We start from the raw sequence: 21,559 nt of genomic DNA on the forward strand, positions 1-21,559 counted from the left end.
AATATTTGATTATTGACTTGCAATGATTAACTTAATGATTCCATTCAACTAAATTGAATTTTAATCGATGAGAGTTATTTGCAAATAAGCTATTTGCCAGGGCTAAAGGTCATTCTATAAGTGTTAGACGTGTTTTTTCTCAATAATTGTGCATAATACTCAACAAGATTGAGAAAAAAAATATTCTATAAAAAAAAATCTAATAACAACTCTCTTATAAATATCTTCCGTCATTAAAAGGGGATTCAATAGGAACCTAAATTGGTAAGTACATGGATAAGAATACGTAGAGATGATGAAATCCTTGTCCCCCAATCATTATAATCATTATTCGATATACTTACCAACTAAGTCCGTTCTGAGGCGTATGAAATGTTCTCTATTAGATTTTGATAATTCTTTTATAAATTTAGTGTATGAGATTTCTTAACTTTACAAAAGAAAATAAATGAGATTCTCTTGTGAACTAATGAGTGCATTGATCTGGCTGGTGTAATATGTATTTGTTGATCGTCGATACTCATCTTAAGTTTTAAGACTAACAGCATTCAATAGTCTTATCTTGCATGCTTTAAGATTGTCCCAAATTATAATTTATTCATCATTAAATAATGATTTTTTATTAATAAAATGCAATTAAATATACTTTACTTAATTGTCTCCATCTCACACACTATCACTCCCAATCAAATGTTGAAACATGATGCCTATGGATTATTCATACCAGAGTGTTAATATCAATAGGTCTGGGATCAATTTCTAATGAATACAGAATGTACCGTTGATTGCCTCAATCATGCCCCGCTGATTGACTCAAATCCTCCTTGCATATGCTTCTATTGTTGGGTAAAATCTCTCGTGATTTACTACTTCCCTTTCAAATAGTGAAGGATACCTTGAAGGGGTTGCCGAGATAATGATTTCACCTCTTATTATCAAATGTTGAAACATGATGAAAAAGAGCATCAACCATTGTCCTTGATTCACTTACCAAGGCACATCTCAACATAAATATGATCATGTTTGATTGTTTAGTATTGTTTAGTATGTAATACATCTAAGAGATTGTAAAGAGTAACTACATTGTAATTCCATATTGTATGAAATCATCAAGTGTTGGCTGACTTCAAATGAGAGAGAATAAAAAAGTTATAAGAAAAATTCAGATCAAAGAAAGAAAATAGTAATTTGTGTGACAGTTTTTTCATACTGTATCGGATGTTTAATGTTGTCCAAGAAAATATAGTTATCAAATAATTGAACTTTTGCATACTTCCATCTACATTTTTTTCTAGGATTTCTTTAATTATTTTTAATTGGCACAAAATATATAACTTACGCCAATTAATTTTAAAGTGGCTGGCTCAGTTTTATAAAAAAAAATTTATAGACTATCAGAATAAATCAAGAAGTAATTGTAATGAACATTTCATCAGTCCAATATTCTCAAGTGTCTATTAAAAAAAATTATCAGGACTAACAAGATATTTTTCCTTTTTTTGATTTACTCAGAGGAATTCATTTGTTTCTTTTTTCCTCCATTTCCTCAGTGTCAAAGCTTCTGCACTGTCAGAGGCTTAAAGCTGGATGTCCTTTCACCAATCGTGAGCACTGACAGATTCCCCTATTTTTCACATCATAAAGATCACTGCACAATGTTTTAATTTGAGGAAATAGTTGATCAGCAATACCTGAAGAATGTTGACAAAAAAAAACATGTATACTTCAGATTCTCAGGATGGAAGAAGATAGATGAGAATTTTATAAATGTTTATGAAAATTTTTTATACCAGACTTGAAACTTCTCAGTAGTTGGAATGAACCATTGCTTCACCTGTCACATAACTTGGCAGAAATCAGAAATGTATCTTGAACAGGCAAATTCCAATGTAAGAAACTCAGATGAATCAAGATCTCTATGTCATACAATTCATCACATTAGCCTCTTTCTTACATTCAATCAGCAAAAATAGAGAGCTCTCTACACAACTCGCAGAAGTAGCCTTACAGCACCTGAGCTACCCTAGTTCTTCAGTATCTTTACTAGTAAATAGCATTATTTCCAGCTATAGCTCTCAGATTTTCCATCTTCCTCGAGACAATTGCCGGCGGTGTTGGACAGTGTGAGCTGAAGAGGACTCTGTGGAGAGTCAGATTGAGAAACACTCGGCCGCGAGGAACTGCTGTGTCGCTCTTCAGCATCAGGAAGACCACCTGCTATTATTGGAATAGATTGGCTCTCCAAATCTGAAGTGGATACTTTCTTTGCATGCAATCTATATTTCTGAAATGAAGAAGGAATTCTTTTTGTTAGTGATCCAAGGAATAAACAAGGAAAGGAATTTTCTGAGCAAACCTACTTGTAGATGACTCTTCACTTCATCATTGGTGAGGCCATCCACCTTCATCAGTTCTCTGATCTGCTTAGGAGTAGCCACTGTTCGATCATAAAAAAAATTGCAGTTAATATTGAATTTTATCCAGTAAATAGAAGACCCAAATGTTCTTAAAGATCTAAGTTTATATTACTTTACCAAATTGAAAGATGACCAAAAGATTTTCTAATTCTAGCTTAGGCATAATTGAGAAATTAAGCTACCTCAAGATGCAATTTTGAGATTTCAGAGAGAGAGAGAGCAAGATCGGCATCTAACCTTGGACTCCGCCGAGCTGTTTGAGGGCGGAAAGAAAGCGGCGATGTAGATCCGGTGACCAGCACCGCCGCACTTTTCTCGGTGCCTGATGTTGTGACTGTGAGCTAGAGGGGTGGTCGTCCGTCTTCAACGGGGTCTTTCTGACGCCCTTGGACGTGGAGCTACTTACACGGTGGCCGTCGTTGACGGTGGAGAGAGAAAGAGCCCCGCTATCCGTTGCTGAGGCATGAGTGGATTTCTCTGGAAAGTCGAGCTTCTCCTCCTTGGAATTCACTGTGACGGTGGATGGACCTTTAAAAGGCACAAAGGCGCCGCCGCTCAATCTCTTCGATTCCAGGAACAAGTTCTCCTTTTTCTTGCGATTAAGATCTCCACTGCCCTGCGGACGAACAATTCCGAAGATTAACTTGAGAAACAAGAAAAGAACCATTTTTTGCAAGAAAACGCTCGAAAAAATTATCCTGCACACCTCAACCTTCTCAATTTCATCATCCCTACGATCGTTTCTGGCGGAGTTATCGATCCGGTGCTGAGAATAACTCATCCACTTCATCGTCTCGACGGCGCCCCTTTCCGGCTTTACCCTCCTTTCCTCCTCTTCGAATTTTCGCCCAATGGGGATCAATTCTCCAAACACACGCGCATATCTCTCGCCTCTGCATTGCTCAAGCTCCTTCTCCAACCCCTTGATCACTGAAACATTAGGACACCAAATACGCCAGTCAAGAAATTCAATCAATAAAAAAGATTCCTTTTGGGTCTAAGAAACCTAGAAACCAACCGACCATCGTTGAGCAGGTGCATGCACAGAGGAAGCTCCCTCTTGAAAACCTCGATCTTCCTCCGCTCCTCCTCCAGGCTCCTCACTGACTCCTCCAGCCTCGCCACCCTTGTGTCTCCGCTCTCTGTCTCCGACGCCGCTTTCAGGAAACCGGCCACGGTCCGCGCTGTGAACAAAGCCAGGTCCAATCTGACCTCTGCCTCCGTCGATCCCATTTCTCTGTCCCGGATCCCTCGCTCCCCAGTGAGAAGACAAGAACATACACCAGCGAGAGCGAGGACGGAGACGTGCCCCGTTTATACAGGAGAAACGAAAGCGATTAGGAGCGGCGGCCCGGTTCGGTCGAACCGGAGAGGCAGGAAGCCGACGAGTCGTCGCGTAATAGCACGGCGCGGTCGAGTCACCGCCTCCGACTCGACCAGTGCGGAATCTTCCTAATTCCTGTTCACACATTCAGACCCAATATATTACCTACTGATTTTTTATTTGTTGGCTAATGGCGAGGGCCCACGTGTTAGTTTGAAAAACATGAGGTCGGGGGAAAAGGTGCACAGCAGTGTTGCTTTACAAAGTTTTAGCAGTTTACTGTGGGCCCTCTGAAATTAAGCAAATTATCTTGCTGATTAAGATAAATTATATATAGTTAGCATTTAAGTAACTTTTACCGAGGTACTTGGTAATTTTCAAATAATAGCTTTGTCCAATTGAGATATTGTGTTTGCTTCTCCAACTAAATTCCTATCTCAAATAGTCACTATATAAATATATGTTGCAGTTAAATTTTGAAATTTAGATCTACATATGATCTTGATCCTATTCGAGCGCTGAGTCAACGGACGTTTGGGACATGACATGCTCCGCTGTCTCCGACTGGTGATGTAGCTCTCCGACGATCCTGCAAAGAAGCCGAGCCGGGAGAGATTTCCTGGCGACGACCCTCCAACGCTCAAGTCAGGCAACGAACGAGACAGAGTAACGTGGCTACAGTAAATAGTTGCGCATACCTTCGTCGACGTCTGGGGTCTTTATATAGGACCCCGGGGAAGCGCGGGCACGTTTACCGACGCGTGCACGCTTCCCCAAATATACCTTAACAAGTCTGTGTCAGAAAAGTACCTCTGGCGCCATTCCGCAATCGTCCGAGCATATCCCGGATGTGACGGTGGAAGCTTCCACCGTACGATTCTGTGTATGGCTCGGCCGCCAACTCTGCTACTTGTCGGCGGCAGGCGTCTCGAGAATGATGTTATCCCCTGTCTCCTTTGTCCTGTGTTGCCTTGTGCCCCGGCCGAACGGTGAGCCCGCTCAACTATTGAAACCTTTTTACCTTGAGCCTCGGAAACCGACCCCTAGTCAGGTTGTATTCCATTCGGTTCGGAGAATTCCCGACCGGTCGCCCTGCAGGCTGCAGGGCACTGTCGGTAGGCCTGCTCCGTCTGGTCGGCCGGTCTCCGGGCTGACTATCTTGACCTTTGACCTCCACGTGCCGTTGACCCGCGGACGAGGATCTCCCGTCCTTATCACCGAATCAGATCTATTATTGAAGAGTTTAACCATGATACCCTATCCCGGTGCCTATTTTATTCACCTAGAAATCATGTTTAATTGCTATGATACTTGACCAATCTAGAGTTCTAGACCTGAGAATCTTGGTTACTCATTTTTTTAGGGTGAACAAAATATTTTTTGTTTAGTTTAATCAATTGGCTTTCTTGTAGTTAATTGGTAGGTTAACTAGCTTAAGAGTCATTGATATTAAATGACTAATCGATTCAAGGTGTCTAGAATTGATATGTTGAAGCCTTTGTTTATAAGATCTTGGAAAATTTTCAACATCCCAAGCACTTTGTTTTTTTGTTCTTTCTCTTGTATTCATTATCACCCCTTGGGAGATATAAGATTTAGTTGTGAGTGAAATTATTATTTAAGGTTAGGCTCATGATTTAGTATTCACCCTCTCTCTGGCCGCTACACACAATCCTATAATTCTCACTACGTATTAATTCAACACGATAAAGTGATCACACAAACGACATTCATATTCTACTAACAATTGTCTTGTCTTTGAGATTGTGCGAGGATTTAGCTGTGCCATCTATTCACCCCCTAGATATAGTCGGACCATCATCATCGACTTTATTATTAGCAATGTCTCTTAATTACATGATGTTAAGTACAAGAGATTAATTGATGAATTAGAAGTACCACAAAAGCTAGTCATCTTATGATCGAGCTAGCTAGAGGATGATGCCTGAGATAAACCTATAGAGCTAGGATTACGATGCCTTGACAAAACAAACACAATGGAAAGTTTTCTCCGTAAGTGCAGCAGTTCCATAGTTGCAGTCCCTCTCCTGAAAATGTTATCACTGTAAATCAACAGAGCTGCTACTAAAGCGAATCTAGTCGGCATTCCACTAACTCACACCGTTGCTTAAATTTTGGCACGTTGTCGATCCACGATGCCTTGCAGGAATCAAATGGAAGGACGACTACAGTGCTGAATTGTTTGTCAAAGGCTTTCTTTGTCAGTGGTTTTTGGTGGAGCCATAAATGTGTTGGAGATTCTCCTAATGGCGTGGGGAATCCAAGGGAGGAAATGAGGAGCAAAGTGTATTAGTGTGCTTGATCAGGACCAAGAGAATCCGACCAAACTATCATGGATTCCATCAGGGGGAAGAAGACAAGGAAATGGATGCTCACTGAGCTGGATTGGTTTCTTTAGCATGACTAGAAGTAGTACAATACTTTTGAGGGATATGATGGCAAACAAGCTGCCCATGGTTTAGGCAAAATGGTTTAGGGATCAAACAGTAGAGAGAATTGGGATTAAAGAGCAGAGCGTAAGAGAGTGAGAGAGGATGAAGGTACAATAAAGTTATGAAATGATAGAAGGTTTAACTAAAGGAAGAAAGGGATGCCTTGCTCTGTGATGATGAAAAGTTTAAAGCTGAAGATGTTTGTTTCATCAGAAAGTGGGGGAAAGGAAAAAGTTGAGAGAGAGAGGAGAAACAGAGAAAAATATGAGTCGAATTGATAAAGTTAATGAATAAACTATATTTTATAAAAAAATGTATAATTTGTTGCTGCCCAGGATCGAACTGGGGACCTTTAGTGTGTAAGACTAACGTGATAACCACTACACCACAGCAACTGATATATTCAAACTTAAAGAAAGTTATATGTGTATACTCTTTAATTTAAAGTACATTACATATCAAAAATACGTCTAACACTAGGAGAAGTTTTGACTTAGAATCATTTTTACTAACAAAAGCTGATTCGATCGAACATCATATTCTTTCAACAGCATTAAACACCATTTTATTTCATCTTACAAGATCTCATCAACAACCTACACCGCAGATAGATATATGCAATATATATATAACAGGAATCCTACATAGATTTTCTCACATCACTTGCTCTTCTTGAAATGATATATCTGGATGTTTTCCCCATCCAACTTCTTGAAGTTACTATTACTCCTTGCCATGAAGAACTCCCCCCAATTGAACTCCTCGTACCTGGCAATGTTATTCTCATCCAACAATTCCTCCAATGGCTTCACCATCACATAGTGCGCAGGGTTGAAAAAGAATGGTATCGAGAATCTCTCTTTAGTCGTGTTCACCGAAACCCTGTGCTCTGCGCTCTCATACTTGTCATTGCTCCATACCTGAACAACGTCGCCGACATTGATGATGAAGGAATTGGGGATAGGCTTAACGCGAACCCACTCGCCATCTGATTGGCTCTTGACGTCAAGCCCACCTACATCGTCTTGGGCGAGGATGGTGAGGGCACCGGCGTCCTTGTGTCGACCGACGCCAAGGGCAAGGTCGGGGGAGGGGCAGGGTGGATAGTGGTTGAGCCTCATGAAGGTGGTCTGATTCTTGAAGAAGCCATTCAGCCTCTTGGCCGGTAGGTTCAAGGTAAGCGCAATCAGTTCCAACAACTTGAAAGCTAGCACCTCTGTGGCCTTGGCATACTCTTCCAACGCTTCCCTGGAAAGCCAAGTGCACAGGAAAAGAATGATGCATGTTGTTTTACTATCAGCTAAGTTCCAAATGTATGTTGGCATGTTTCCATTGACTAAACATTCGAGACTAATGATAATCCAACTCAAATAATTCATGTATGTTTGCCTGTTTCTATCAACTAAACATTTGAGACTAATGATAATCCAGCATGTTGAGATGTCTCTATCGACTAAACTTTTGAGAATAATGATAATCCATCATGAATAAATTTTTCAACCATAGTCATGAGCAATTGTCCCTGTTTCAGTATGTACTTCAGAGGAAACACACAACTATATTGTGGAAATTCATAAGCATTTGCTTGAAAATGATTTAAGTTCTATTCAGTTTAAAGATCATGTTGGCATGTTTCCATCAACTAAACATTTGAGACTAATGATAATCCAACTCAATTAATTCATGTATGTTTGCCTGTTTCTATCGACTAAACATTTGAGACTAATAATAATCCAGCATGTAGAGAAGTTTCTATCGACTAAACTTTTGAGAATAATGATAATCCATCATGGATAAATTCTTCAACCATCAGTTTTGAGAAGTTGTCCCTGTTTGATCAGTAATGTTCAGAGGAAACACACAACTATATTGTGGAAATTCATAAGTTCTATGAAGTTTAAAGAGTATGTATGAGAGAAAGCATCACAGGAGAACAATAATAAAAAAGATTACTACAAATTATTTAAGCTTATGAACTTCAATTTTATTTAGCATTTGCCCAAGTGTAGGTGATGATAACTGAACGTGTTTCAGGATATCAAGCATTAAACATGAAGGATGAAAGTATAGCTTCAATCCGTTGATAAATTCTAGAAAATAAGCAAGAATCCGAAAAAAATGTTCTATATTTCATTATATGATCTTCATCAACAACTCAAAAATCTTAATTGTACCTTTATCAAAAGTTCTCTCTTTCCGTTTAGTCTTGGAAATGGATCAGGAACCCTAATAGTTTTCTTTCTTCCAAATTTGTTGAACATAGAGGTGAAATTTTACCTAAATCCAGGCGGCGATTGGGGCCACTGGTTTCGCAGCTGGATCGGCTCATCGGCATCTTTGCCGTCCGCCGCTAGAGAGGGGATGGAGGCCGGCTCGTAGATGACCATGTCAAACACCTCCTTCCAGTCCCGCACATTCTTGGTGTTCTCCGCCTCGTAGTATCCGAGCGGGTTCGCCTCGTCGCGCCGCACCCTGCTCCGCTCCTCCGGCGGCAGAGCGAAGAAGCCCCTCGCCGCCGCCCACGCCCTCTCCACCACTCCTGGCTGGACCCCGTGGTTGATCACCTGGAAGAACCCCCACTCGCGGCACGCCAACTCCACCTGCGTCACCAGATCCTCCAACTCGGGAGGCAGGGCCGACTCGAGGCTGCCGTCAAGGTGGTGGATCGGGGCGAGATCGATGACGGGAATCCCGCCAACTTCGGACACGACGGGCTTCGGCCGATGCTCGGGGGCTTGGACGAAGGCGGCCTCGAAAACCAGCACCATTTTTCCTTCTTTTTCTTCTTCTCTTCCTGATTTTTTTCTTGGCTGGCAGCTGCGTCCTCGTCGCTTGCTTATCAGTTGGCTCGGCCAATGGATGTGGACAGTTTTAGGTCCCAGTTCAACATTTGCAGTCGATGGTATGTATAATGTATGTACGTATCTGCATTGCGTCAGTTGTACGAAGTTACCCACTCTCCTGATTAGTGTTTTAAAGTGGTCCAGAGTAGGGTAGGGTCCAAATGACGGCGACTGTAAGGGTTAGGTAGGAAATGGACGAGGAGTCCTTGTTTTTTTTGAAATTGTTAAAAGTAATTACAATTGTTACAAGCATTTTATTCAAAATACATTTTTTTTGTAAAAAAAAATCTTTCTTATCTCTCTTCGTATAAACGGGCGGTAACGAGTATAATTATTTTTTACTATAATAATATATTATTTTTAAGCAATTTTGATTAACATTAATAAATTATATTGTAGCAATTTATTTTTATTGCTGTTAAAAGGATTTTTTATATTAAAAAGTTATTAAAATAACATTTCTATCTTAAGTTTTTTTTTACAAATATAAACTTTATTATTGGTATGGACCCCATTCATTTTTTTTGTTATTATGTTTTGCTGGTTAAATATTTATTTGCTCATTGTCTTCGGTTGTTAGATCTGCATCTGAATGGGATCTTTTATAGGTTTGCTGACATCAATGATATTCTCTTTGGGTGAAGGTGGTTATGTTCGTAATTTATAGTTAATGATCAAGTAGTTAGAAGATAGGAATTTTTGTATATGTGCTCATCAGAAATTGATTATGTCCCATTATAATAAATCTAGATGTCAATAATATCCTCAAAATCAAATGGTGTGGCATCCTCGTCCTTTATTTGGTCATCCACTTAATCATAAAAATAGTGATGATGATGATAATAATGATGATGATAAGAATTATGAATAATTTTTTAGGCAACAGATATTAGGACGAGAATTTTTTTTAAAAAATTTTTATCTTATTTATCACACAATGGTGATACATGGAAGGTTTCTATTTTATCTTAGCATTTGTTTACTTTATTGTTGTCTATCTTATTCCCATTTTTCTTTTTAGTTGCTCAACTAACCTTCTAAATTATAAATATTTAATCGATGTTATTTGTTAATTTTAAATTTTGATTATTCATTGCTACACACAAGTCTATAATTTTTACTACATATTAATTTAACACGACTAAGTGATCACACAAACATTCATATTCTACTAACAACTATCTTGTTTTTTTAAAAATTTTTATAGTTTGCATCATGTATCTAATTTAAACTGTTTAATTTGAAAATTTTCTATCGACCATTAAGACGATCAATCAACTCAGCGTTCTTAAATCAATTCTCCATTAAAAAAAATATCCATTATGAAAACTAAGACTCGATTATTAGATATCTGAGAAATTGAAAAATTACTCTACGGCTGCACTATTATCTCGGGAGCAACAATTATCTTATCTTTGTGATTATGCGAGGATTTAAGTGTTCCATCGATTCAACTCCTATAATTAGACCATCATGTGTTAGGACATTTCGGGAGCTAGAGGGGATACCCTTAATTTTACTTGGTATCCATTTCTTTGAGATGACTAATCTGGTCCATTCTCCTCACTTATAATACACTATGAAAAACTCCTTCTAGGAGGCAGAGAAGTCTCATACAAGTAAATATGAGAAATACAACAAAAAATGCAGCAAGAACAAGGAAATAAATACAACAATGAATGACCTTTGCTCTTGATCTCTTGTTGTTGTGTATTGCTTCTTGATACTTGAAAAGTGCAGCAACACTTGTCTCCAAGAAATTTCAAGAACTGGCGATGAAGAGTGGAGAATATGATTTTCTTTATTTGAATCCTTCAAATGTTTTATATCCCGCGGATTAGGGCTCCCAATCGATTGACCTTACTCTCAATCGATTGTCACGTCAGATCCAAGCAAATCTAGCTGTTCAAACCTCGCAACGACTTTTTTTTGCTTCTCCCAATCGATTATTTAATTGATTAACTAGCTTCAATCGCTCACCTAATCGATTATGAAGCCCACTGTGCATTCCCGAATTCCTCTCAATCGATTACCTAATCTATTCATAGGCTTTAATCGATCACCTGGTTGATTACGCAACTCAATGTTCATCACGAAGAAACCTCTTCAATCGATTAAGGATGCTCTAGATCGATTGCCCAATCAATCCAGAGACCTACTATTCTCACGAACTTCCTCTCCTAATCAATTGGCCAATTGATTAGAGAGAGCTGAATTGATTGACCAATCGATTCAACGCCTCTCTATTTCGCACAAAAAGGCTCCCAATTGATCACTTGGTCGATTGGCTTTGGCCCAATCGATTACCTAATCGATTGTCCAATCTTAACTTGCTTAACTCAAGTCTAGGGTTCCCGTCTCAACTTTCGGTCAATCATAACCTGTTGGGACTTCTCTACTAAGCGTCTGGTCAACCTTTGACCCACTTGGACTTTGTTAACTTTTCGTTGAACTTTCGATCACCAAGTGCGGTTCTTCTTGACCCACTTGGATTTTTTCTCTTACCTAACCGCAGTCAGGACTTTCCTCTTGCCAACGTACGACCTTCCTTGACCCATTTAGACTTTAGTTTGCTTAACTACAGTTAGGACTTCCCTTTCCCAATATATGATCCTCCTTGACCCACTTGGACTTTCCTTTACCTAACCCTCGAGTTAGGACTTGTCTTGCCAACGTGTGGTCCTCCTTAACCCACTTGAATTTTCCTTTGCCTAACCACAATTATGATTTTGCCTTGCCTAACCTCCGAGTTAGGACTTTGCCTTTGTCTAATCTCGAGTTAGGACTTTACCCTTGCCTAAACTCTCGAGTTAAAACTTTGCCAATCAAGTATTCAGTCCTCCATGACTTATTTGACTTTTCTCTCACATATCGTTAAGTATTTGGTCAACCTTGACCTACTTGACATCTTTCAGATATTTTTCCAAACATATTGTCCAAATATCGAAATTCAATATCGAGTCCAGTCGAGTTTAGTCAAACTGGTTAATCTTAACCTAGAGATGATTGCAATAACAATCTCCTCTTTTTTGATATTTGATAATATGTTTAAGTTAGACTAACCTATATTAGCTCAATTCTCATGCCAAATGCACGAATGTGAGTTTCTAACTTAAACCCTACATTTTCTCTCTCTTTGACATACATAAAAAATTCTTTACCTTAAGAGTCAATTTTGTCAAAGGAACTCAATAAAAGTCTCATTTCTTTCATTGTATCCTATGCTCAATCTTGAGCATAACTCCATCACAATGAAGATTTCCAATCTTCTATTATTTCTAATGCTCATCCTCAAGCATTCATACCAATGAAAGTTCCCTATCTTCCATTGTTTCTTTATTTTTATATAAAAAAAATCATGCTTTTAAGGAAGAACTCACTCTTAAAACATGCACTAAACTTCCATCATTGCACCAACAATGATTTAGAGTTCCTAAATCTTTAGAAAATCCAAAATTAAAGTTTTGAGGTTTAAAATTTAACTTTGAAACTAAATATCATCCTAAACTTGAAGTTAGTACCCTTTTACTATTCCTTTCTTATTTTCATCAAGAAAATTTACCCTTAGGTACTTATCAAAGCGTTTTAGAGGGTTAGAGATGGTTAACTTGACTAAAGGCTTAATGGATTAAAATTAGACTACTTAAATCAAAAACAGCCTTCCTAATCGATTGGTTTCAACTATCAATTGATTTTGACATGTCTTAATCGATTGAAGTTGAGTTTCAATCATTACTACCATCTTAATTGATGAGCTGATCAATCTAGAGGATTTTTGCTCATCAAAATCCCATTATCAATCTACCACTCGATTGATTAACATGTCCCAATCATGATTGATTGGAATTTCTAATTTTTAAAATTTAATTTTAGATCCAATTTTAGAAACTCATAAATAATTAGATGATTATCAAAAAATTATAAAATTTTACATAGACATTACTTAAGTCATATATTATCAGGGAAAAATAGTTGTCTATGAAAATAACTTCTATTTTCAAAGATTGATACAAAATTAGAAACCATTAAAAACCTTCAATATTTCACTTTACTTTGTATCCAACTAATCAATGGTGATTTCTATCAAAAGATAGACTTTACTAAGATTTTTTTAAAATGATTTTGAAATTATTTTCAAAACATTATTTCTAAACACGATCCTTGGGCTAAATGCACATAACTTATACATTTACTTTCCCCATGATTGGACTTCACATAATCATTTATTTTGATGAAACTAAAATTAAAAAGAATGCACTAAATCAATATCTTGAGTTTTGTTCATTTTCGTAATATCTCATTTGTATCTAATGTATCTAAAAAATATATACAAGTCAAACCTATGGTCTTGTGAGATATAAAATGAGTTTTCCCTAAAACTAAGAGATTATGCATTGTTAATTAGGCCTAGGATGTCAATTGACGTCATTGCCCTTAATTTTAAGAAATTAAAAATAATGCATAAAAATAATTATGACATACATCCAATGCATATTTCCAAAAAGAAATCTATCATATCTAAATGATACATGTATGACATAACATATGATATTTTTTTTATAACAAATATAATATAAAATATAATATCATGGCATATGATAGGGCACACAAAATATGATAATTTTAGAATAAATAAAATACATAGATTCTCTATCTAAGTATCACTACACTAATCACTAAATTAAAAATAAGTCTAAGTTGCTCTTATCTTCCTAAGAAAATGCTAAAATCTTAACTTGACATTTCTTTGGCTTTTAACCAAATTGTGTCAATTTAATCATCAATTCTTCAAAAATATTGACACACTTTTACTCTTCAAGAGTAAAGATTTAAACCTTCATTTTAAAGGTGTAACATTACCTTAAAAATGCCCCAAAGTGCTAACTTTATCACGGTTAGGTTAACCACCCTTCCATTTAAAGTTGACACACTATAAACTCATCTAGGACGTAGTGAATACACTCATAGAAACTCAAAATCTATTGGTACTCCTCGGGTATTCTAGGTATTCACTAGGGATAACTTCCCTTAATAACTTCTTGATGACCTTTCTAGGCTTCTTAGAAGCCTTACTTACATTAATCTTCTCTAGGTCAACTCTAGGGATACCTTCCGTTGTAACTTTTTTAATGACTTTCTTAGGCTTCTTAGAAGCCTTAGCCATGTTGATATTCTTAAGGTTAACTCTGGGGATAACTTCTCTTGTAATCTTGACTTGACTCTTAGACCTAGGGCTAGTTCTGTTGGTGAAATGAGTACCAATGATCAAACTAAAGTTTTGATGAATAAAAAATGGTTAAAGTTAGGTTATGTGTGATCTAATGCTCTTACCAAGTATATAGGACTTGACAGATCAAGAGGACCTAACACCAGACTGAAATCCAACTAGGTTTGTTAGACCTGATAGTTGGTGGGAGTCCAGATAGGTCAAGGTGTGACCCGATATTTGACAGGAAGTCCAGCTAAGTCTACAGGACCTTATAGTTGGCAAAAGTTTTGTTGGGTTTGCGAATCTAACAACTAGTAGAAAGACCTAATGGTCAAAGGAGAGTCAAGCGATTCTGCATGTTAAGTCAGATAAGTCACTAGAGGAGAGTGATCTAATGAGGATGAATCCCAGTTAGGGACTTAGGTGTTGGTCCAGCTTAGATCCATTTTGGAAGTCTAAGTTAAGACCAAGACCAGATCCTAGTATGAAGGATATGATCTAATTAATAATGCTTATAAATTGTGCTAACTCTATTTTGTAGGTTCTATTATTTTTCTACACACTAATATGTCTCTATAAAAGTTTAAAGCAAAAAAAACCCTCAGATATTGTTCGCTTGAGGTGCCTCGGTTAGATTGGAGGTGCCTTGGAGTAGCTAGTCGAAGCCTCTGCGCTGGAGGCACGGAGGTACCTCAATGGTAAGGAGTGCCTCAGTGTAGAAGGCACAGATGCACCTCAAGTGGAAGGAGGTGTCTCCCCACGTGAATAAGGATTGCAGCCGCGACGGATAAATCCTTAGCAAGCTAAGGATGTGATCTTTATTTTTACAAATTAAAATTTTTATACCTTTTCTTGTAGGGGTGACACTTCCTATTTTTGATTCGGATGTAGAGGTTTCTCCTTGATCCAACATCAATGATCTACACTCCACCTTAATCATTGAGGTGGATGTCTCTTCATCTTCATCCTTAGATGTTGAGCATTCCTCAACCTTCGAATCCTCGTGCACATCAAACAAGGAGTATGCCCCTTTGCCTTTGTCTTTGCACTCTTGTGAGGATGGATCTTCTTGAATTTCCTCCTCGGATGTTGAGCACTTCTCAACCTTTGAATCCTCTTCCTCTTGATCCAATGAATTTTCCTCTTTAGATTCTTCATGATTTGGTACAGTGGAGGGATCTTCATGAATCTTTGCCAATTTATTCCAAAACTCCTTGTCATCTTCATACCCTTCAATTTGGCTCAACATGTTGATAGGCACTAGATTGACCAATAATTTGGTCACTTTATCATTTACCTCGCTTCTCTTAATTTATTCTTCGCTCCATTTGCTCTTCTTGATGAGTTTACCTTTGTCATTTGTTGGAGCTTGAAAGCATTCTATTAGAGCAAACCATTGCTCTATCTCCACCATCAAGAAATTTTCAATCCTTGATTTCCATTGATCGAAACTCCCAAATCAGTACCGTGGAGGTGCTCGTGTATCAAATTTGAGTCCATCTGAGAAATCTATCTTGAAGTTAAGTTTGTTGATGAAGTCTTTGACTTTATTGACTGTAGGCTTCAACTTCTTCTTTCTCTAGCTTTTTGCCCTTTCCGGCGATGAGTCCGGTGAAGAGTGGCCTTGTTTTGATATCACTTGTTGGGACACTTTGGAGCTAGAGGGGGGTGAATAGCTCGTTTGCTTTGTTGAAGATGATTTGCAGCGGAAAACACAAAGCGAACTCCTCCAATGGTAACACAAAGGATTTACTTGGTATCCACCTCAAGATGAGTTGACTAATCTAAGGATCCACACATGATTACACTCTCCACTATCAAAAAACACTCATTCTCGGAACAATCCGGAGGTAGACAAATCTCATACAACATAATAACAAGAATACAACTCAAAACAAGAAGTAAATGTACAAAACAAACGGAGAACCTTCTTGCTTGATCTCTTATTGCTTGTAGATGCCTCTTGTAAGCTTGGAAATGTAGCAACACTTCAACCCTAAGCTCCTAAGAATTGGCGGTGAGTATCGGAGAAGAAGGTGGAAAGTTCTACTTGGTTTGAACCTTGCCAACAACTTTATCCTTCATGATCTAGAGCTTTCAATCGATTGGGCTTACTTCCCAATCGATTGCCACGTGAGATCCGATCGATCCTAGCCATCCAAACCTCGCAACATAGGCAATGGTTGTATCCCAATCGATCGGATGATCGATAGCAGCTAGATCGATCAGCTCGATCCAGATGTCTTTTGAGCTCTCGTAGAAGACCTCGGAATCGATTGATCAATCGATTTCGGCTACCTAGCGCCATCGCGAGAAAACCAGCTCCAATCGATCAACTGATCGATTGGAGTAGCCCTGATCGATTAGGGAGCACACTGTGCTTGCGAAGAAAACACGCCCGATCGATCCACTGATCGATTGGTGCAGCTCTCAATTGATCAGTGGATCGATTGGACTACCTATTCTTACGACACTTCCCCAATTGATCAAGTGATCGATTGAGAATTTGGCTTTATAGATTTCCCAACCGATTGACCAACCTTGACTTGCCTAACCAAGTCTAAGGTTTCCTTGTCCAACATCAGGTCAACCGTAACTTATCGGGACTTCTCCACCAAGTGTCCGGTCAGCCTTCTAACCCACTTGGACTTTGCCAACTTCCCGTTGGATTTCCGATCGCCAAGTGTCTGGTCAATCCTTTGACGCACTTGGACTTTCCACCAGGTGTCCGGTCAATCCTTTACCCACCTGGACTTTCTTCCTCGCACCAAGTGTTCGATCCTCCATGACCCACTTTGACTTCAACTCCTTGTATTAAGTGTCTGGTCAACCTTGACCCACTTGGACTTGCTGTCTCATGTTAAGCGTTCGGTCCTCCATGATCCACTACTAAGTGTCTGGTCCTCCACGACCCACTTGAACTTTCGAACACCAAATGTCCGATCAACCTTGACCCACTTGGATTTCCACTACCTTGTTTCACTCACTAGGACTTCCTCACTGCCTAGCTTCATTCACTAAGACTTTTCACCTAGCTTCATTGACCAGAATTTCACATCTGCCTAGCTTCACTCACTAGGGTTTTTCACATTGTCCGGCTTCACTCACCGGGACTTCCCAATCTGCCTGACTTTACTCGCTAGGACTTTTCATTGTCTGACTTTACTCACCGGGACTTTTCCACACTAATTGTCCGGTCAACACTGACCCACTTGATTTTTTTTCTTCTGTCAACCATCCTGTTGGTATTGTCTTTACCTAACCTCCAGTTAGGATTTTCCCAGTCAAGTATCCGGTCAACCTTGACCTACTTAACATCTAGTTAACCTTTGACCGTCAATTTTCCATATGAATAATTACACCAACAATCTTCATATATTGTCAAATATCGAAACTCGAACATCAAGACTCAAACTTAAGCTAACTCAAGCTTAATCAACTGCACCAACATATTTTTCTTCGTCTTTCATCCAATTAAGATATGGCCCGTATATGGGCAAGGGGAATCTGGAGTACCGTTGAGAATTTTCAAGTGGTCGCCACACTTCACTTACACTGTAGAATCATCAGTGGTTCCAGTGTGGATCCAATTACCAGATTCACCAATTCACATGTTCAGCAAGGGATGCTTATTCTCTGCTGCTTGAATTGTTGGGAAACCGATAAAAATTGATGAAGCAACTGCAGATGCATCTAGACTGGCTATGGCAAAAATCTGTGTTGAAATTGACTTGTTGAAACCTAAAGTGGAGGAATTCTGGATTGGGATCAGGGCTGAAAAGCAACTACAGAGAGTAGTTTTTGAGAAATTTCTAAAATATTGTGTTGATTGTCTTCATTTGGGACATTCAGCTGATGAACGTTATGCAAATGGAAATAAACCAAAACCAGAATGGAAGGTTGGGAGAAGAAACAATGGGGTTGCTGGTGAAGATTTAAGAGAGGTTATTAACAGGAAGAGAAATTCTGGAAATGAGAAGGGGAATGGAGCTGGGCCGAGTGAGTTAAAATCTGATCACTTTAGTAAGGAATCAGAAAATCAAGTATGGATTCAAAAGACGGTGAGCTTGAAGGGAAAGGAGGTAGTGAACATAGAGAAGAATGCTCAAGAGATAGATTTTTTCCTTTAATTGTGCTGGAGGAGGAATTGGGTCTTATGGAGGAAGAGGTAAATCAGGATTTTCTTCAAGCTATAGTGGATGATCAGTCTGATAAAGATAGAAAGGTAGATTTACAAGAAAAGGAAGCAGCTGTGGTGGATGATCAACAGATTGTCCAAGTTGCGAGTGAAATTGTAAAAAGAAACGAAGATGTGGCTGGAAAGAAGGAGGTAGATGCTGTACAGAAATCAAATTATGAGAAATCAGTAATGGAGGAGGAGGATGTAGACAAACAGCTTAAAGAAAAGAGAGATCCTTCAAAACAGGAAAGGAAAATAGCCAAGGATATGACAGTAGGTAGTATACAGATTGCTTCTGGAACATTGGCTGAAAGGAGAGGGTTGCAGATTTTGACTGAAAAACAAAGAGCCGTAGAGGGTTCTGCTGCAGTAGACAGGTTTTCAGAGGTGCCAGCAAGTGTCAAAGAACTGGATCAATCATTAGTGGGGCAGTTAGCACTTTGTAAATTAAATCGAAGCCCAAAAAATTGCAGAGCTGTGGGGGGATCCAAGTTCTGCAGAATTCCAGGTTGATTCTGAGGATGATGTTGTGTCTAAATCCTTTGTGGAAGAGGATGATTCAGAGTGGGATGTTTCAGTACTGATGAGGAAAAGTTCCTCTTTTACAAATATTTTAAATAGGGCTCCTCCGGTGGTGAATCAAATGGCCACTCGGAGTAAAACTCAAGCACAAGGGGTTGCTCTATCCTCAAAGGGTTAATGGCTGGAATAATATGGAATATTAGAGGGATTGGAAATGCAGCATCTAAGAGGAGAGTGCATTATCTTAGAAAAGTACATCACCTCAATTTTATGGGTATCTTGAGCCTTTCATTTCACTAGATGAAGCTTATATCACTAGAAGATTGGGTTTTCAATTTGTTGTATCAAATTGTTCAGGAAAAATCTGGTTTGCTTATGATTCGAATATTGATTGCTTGGTTTTGATGGATCATGATCAATTTTTGCATCTTAAGCTAAGTTCCCCTATTTTGCCTATTGGCATGTATGTGATGATAGTTTATGCTAAATGCACTAGTACTGAAAGGATGGTGTTATGGGAAAGATTATTGGAAATCAAACTATCTTCGGATGAATTTTGGTTAGTAGGAGGGGATTTCAATGTGATTACGAGTCCCCATGAGCATTCTGCAAGAATTTTATCTAAGCTGGGTGCAGTGAGTGAATTTAATAATTTTTTGATGATGGCTGGCTTATTGGATGCTGGGTTTGTGGGTGATAGGTTTACATGGACAAATAATAAGATCTGGAAGCAGTTGGATAGAATTATGGTATCCCCATCTTGGAATGCTCAAAATTTTTCTGTTCGGGTGGAACACTTTAGTAGAGCCGCTTCAGACCATTGTCCTTTACTTCTTTCATTTCCTGGGTTCACTAAGCCGATTCCTTGTTTTAGATTTCAAAAGATGTGGATTAAGCATCATAATTTTCTGATAACTGTTAGATTAAATTGGATGCTACCTTATTATGGAAATGGGCTCCAAAAACTTCAGTTGAAACTTAAACGTTTGAAAGCACATTTAAAGTGGTGGAATGCTGATGTATTTGGGAATGTCCATGAGAATGTTATGAAAGTTGAAGAACAATTTGCTAGTGCGGAAAGAGCCTTTGATTCTTTACCTACGGTGGAGAACAAGATTTATATGGCGAAGTGGCATGCTTCATTGTTCCAAACTTTGCACATGGAGGAACAATTAAAAAAAAAAAAGGGCAACCCAGTGCACGGAGCTCCCGCCATGTAAGGTCCCGGGGAAGGATCCATTGTACGCAGACTTACCTTGTTGTTTTACAAGAGAATATGGGATGATGTGGTGTGCAGTTTTTTGAAAAGCTGCTGATAGGGGGGAGTATGTAGCTGATTTTGTGAATATGGATCGTATTCCATAGATGACCAGTGCGGAGGAAGATAAGGGATTGTTGGTCTTACCCATTATTGAAGAAGTTAAGCAAGTTATTGGGGAAATGTGTGAAGATAGTGCAGCTGGTCCAGATGGATTTTCTGTGACCTTTTATGTGGCCTGCTGAGAGATTATCAAATTTGATGTCCACCAGGCTGTTTTGGATTTTTTTTTCAAGGAGCTTCGCTTCCAAAAGGTATGGTTGCTACTACAATAGTTCTTATTCCTAAACTTGATAATGCACAACAGTGGCAAGATTTTAGACCTATTAGTCTATGCAATGTTTCATATAAGATTATATCTAAAGTGATAGCTAATAGATTGAACCACGACCTTGATAAAATTATTTCTCTCTCGCAAAGTAGCTTTGTAGCCGGGCGTTTGATATTGGATAATATTCTATTGGCTCAAGAGCTTCATCATAAATTGAATTATCATGTTAGAGGAGGAAATTTGATCCTGAAGTTGGATATGGCAAACGCATATGATAGGCTTCAATGGGGTTTTCTATCTAAAGTAATGCATGGTTTTGGTTTTTCTAATACCTTCATTGATATTGTTAGAAGATGTGTTGCGGGATGCTGGTTTTCAGTATGTATTAATGGACAATTAGCTGGTTTTTTTCCATCTAAAAGAGGACTTGGACAAGGGGATCCTATCTCTCCTTTGTTATTTATTATTGCAGCTGAATTTAAGTAACTTGGTAGTCCAGATAGACTTGTTTGGAAATTATCGCTAGATGGTAAATTCTCTCTGAAGTTTGCATGGAATTACATTAGACATGTCCAACAGCCTGCCCCGATTTGGGGTGTGTTGGAGTAGTCTTTTGATTCCCAAAATTCCAATTTTTGAACTCTAGCAGATGCTATTATATAGCCCGAAATGATGCTATTATTCTTCTTTTTGTTAATTGTTTAGTTTTTGTGGGTAGCCCGAAATGATGCTAAACATCATGGTATTAAGCCAACTCTCCCAAAAATTATCAGGCGCATAATCCAGTGTATTTGTTCTGGGATGGCAGCTGGTATCATTAAAAATCAGCATTAAAAATCAGTATATTCATCCACACTGCAATATACTGCAATACACTTTCAGACCCAAAAAACTGCTGGCGGTTGGTTGATCACCTGGAAGAACCCCACTCTCGGCAGGCCGCCTCCACCTGCGCCTTCAAATCCTCCAACTCGAGCGGCGAGGGTGACTCGAGGAGGTGGATCGGGGCGAGATCGATGACG

General features: G+C 38.7%; 3 protein-coding genes and 1 non-coding gene across 5 annotated transcripts; 1 reads left to right on the forward strand and 3 right to left on the reverse strand.

Annotated features, from left to right (window-relative positions):
* Positions 1-1,869: 1,869 nt before the first annotated feature.
* Positions 1,870-3,728, reverse strand: LOC122017710 (transcription factor HHO5-like). Of its 2 annotated transcripts, none has more exons than XM_042575390.1 (5): positions 3,440-3,728; positions 3,130-3,347; positions 2,655-3,033; positions 2,361-2,437; positions 1,870-2,284 (listed from the first exon to the last, which is right to left on the reverse strand). In XM_042575390.1, exons 1-5 carry the CDS (start codon positions 3,648-3,650, stop codon positions 2,057-2,059), a joined length of 1,113 nt encoding a protein of 370 aa, XP_042431324.1. In that variant the 5' UTR covers positions 3,651-3,728; the 3' UTR covers positions 1,870-2,056. The 2 variants fall into 2 exon arrangements, with proteins under 2 accessions (XP_042431324.1, XP_042431323.1); XM_042575389.1 differs by having other exon boundaries at positions 3,124-3,347.
* Positions 3,729-6,516: 2,788 nt separating this feature from the next.
* TRNAV-UAC lies at positions 6,517-6,589 on the reverse strand. The gene has a single exon. It is a non-coding gene; the product is annotated as a tRNA-Val (tRNA).
* A 144-nt stretch (positions 6,590-6,733) lies between these two features.
* LOC122016731 (protein DMR6-LIKE OXYGENASE 2-like) lies at positions 6,734-9,061 on the reverse strand. The gene is made up of 2 exons (XM_042574118.1): positions 8,472-9,061; positions 6,734-7,442 (listed from the first exon to the last, which is right to left on the reverse strand). The coding sequence occupies exons 1-2, from the start codon at positions 8,960-8,962 to the stop codon at positions 6,854-6,856; spliced, it is 1,080 nt and encodes a 359-aa protein (XP_042430052.1). The 5' UTR covers positions 8,963-9,061; the 3' UTR covers positions 6,734-6,853.
* An 8,889-nt stretch (positions 9,062-17,950) lies between these two features.
* On the forward strand, positions 17,951-20,168 carry LOC122013892. Its single transcript, XM_042570105.1, has 4 exons — positions 17,951-18,328; positions 18,388-18,823; positions 18,900-19,019; positions 19,306-20,168. Exons 1-4 carry the CDS (start codon positions 17,951-17,953, stop codon positions 20,166-20,168), a joined length of 1,797 nt encoding a protein of 598 aa, XP_042426039.1.
* Positions 20,169-21,559: the final 1,391 nt, after the last annotated feature.

This window comes from Zingiber officinale, chromosome 8B (genome assembly GCF_018446385.1).
Source record: "Zingiber officinale cultivar Zhangliang chromosome 8B, Zo_v1.1, whole genome shotgun sequence".
Lineage (NCBI taxonomy): Eukaryota > Viridiplantae > Streptophyta > Magnoliopsida > Zingiberales > Zingiberaceae > Zingiber > Zingiber officinale.

Bases quoted from the DNA above. Each gene is read 5' to 3' on its own strand.
- LOC122017710 (XM_042575389.1), bottom strand. From the start codon at position 3,650: ATGGGATCGACGGAGGCAGAGGTCAGATTGGACCTGGCTTTGTTCACA. The intron at 3,348-3,439 runs GTCGGTTGGTTT...CTAATGTTTCAG, and splicing joins CATGCACCTGCTCAACGATG to TGATCAAGGGGTTGGAGAAG. The intron at 3,034-3,123 runs GTGTGCAGGATA...GTTCGTCCGCAG, and splicing joins ATGAAATTGAGAAGGTTGAG to GGCAGTGGAGATCTTAATCG.
- LOC122013892 (XM_042570105.1), top strand. From the start codon at position 17,951: ATGGCAAAAATCTGTGTTGAAATTGACTTGTTGAAACCTAAAGTGGAG. The intron at 18,329-18,387 runs GTAGTGAACATA...ATTGTGCTGGAG, and splicing joins TGAGCTTGAAGGGAAAGGAG to GAGGAATTGGGTCTTATGGA. The intron at 18,824-18,899 runs GTGTCAAAGAAC...AAAAAATTGCAG, and splicing joins GTTTTCAGAGGTGCCAGCAA to AGCTGTGGGGGGATCCAAGT.
- LOC122016731 (XM_042574118.1), bottom strand. From the start codon at position 8,962: ATGGTGCTGGTTTTCGAGGCCGCCTTCGTCCAAGCCCCCGAGCATCGG. The intron at 7,443-8,471 runs GTAAAATTTCAC...TTGGCTTTCCAG, and splicing joins CAATCGCCGCCTGGATTTAG to GGAAGCGTTGGAAGAGTATG.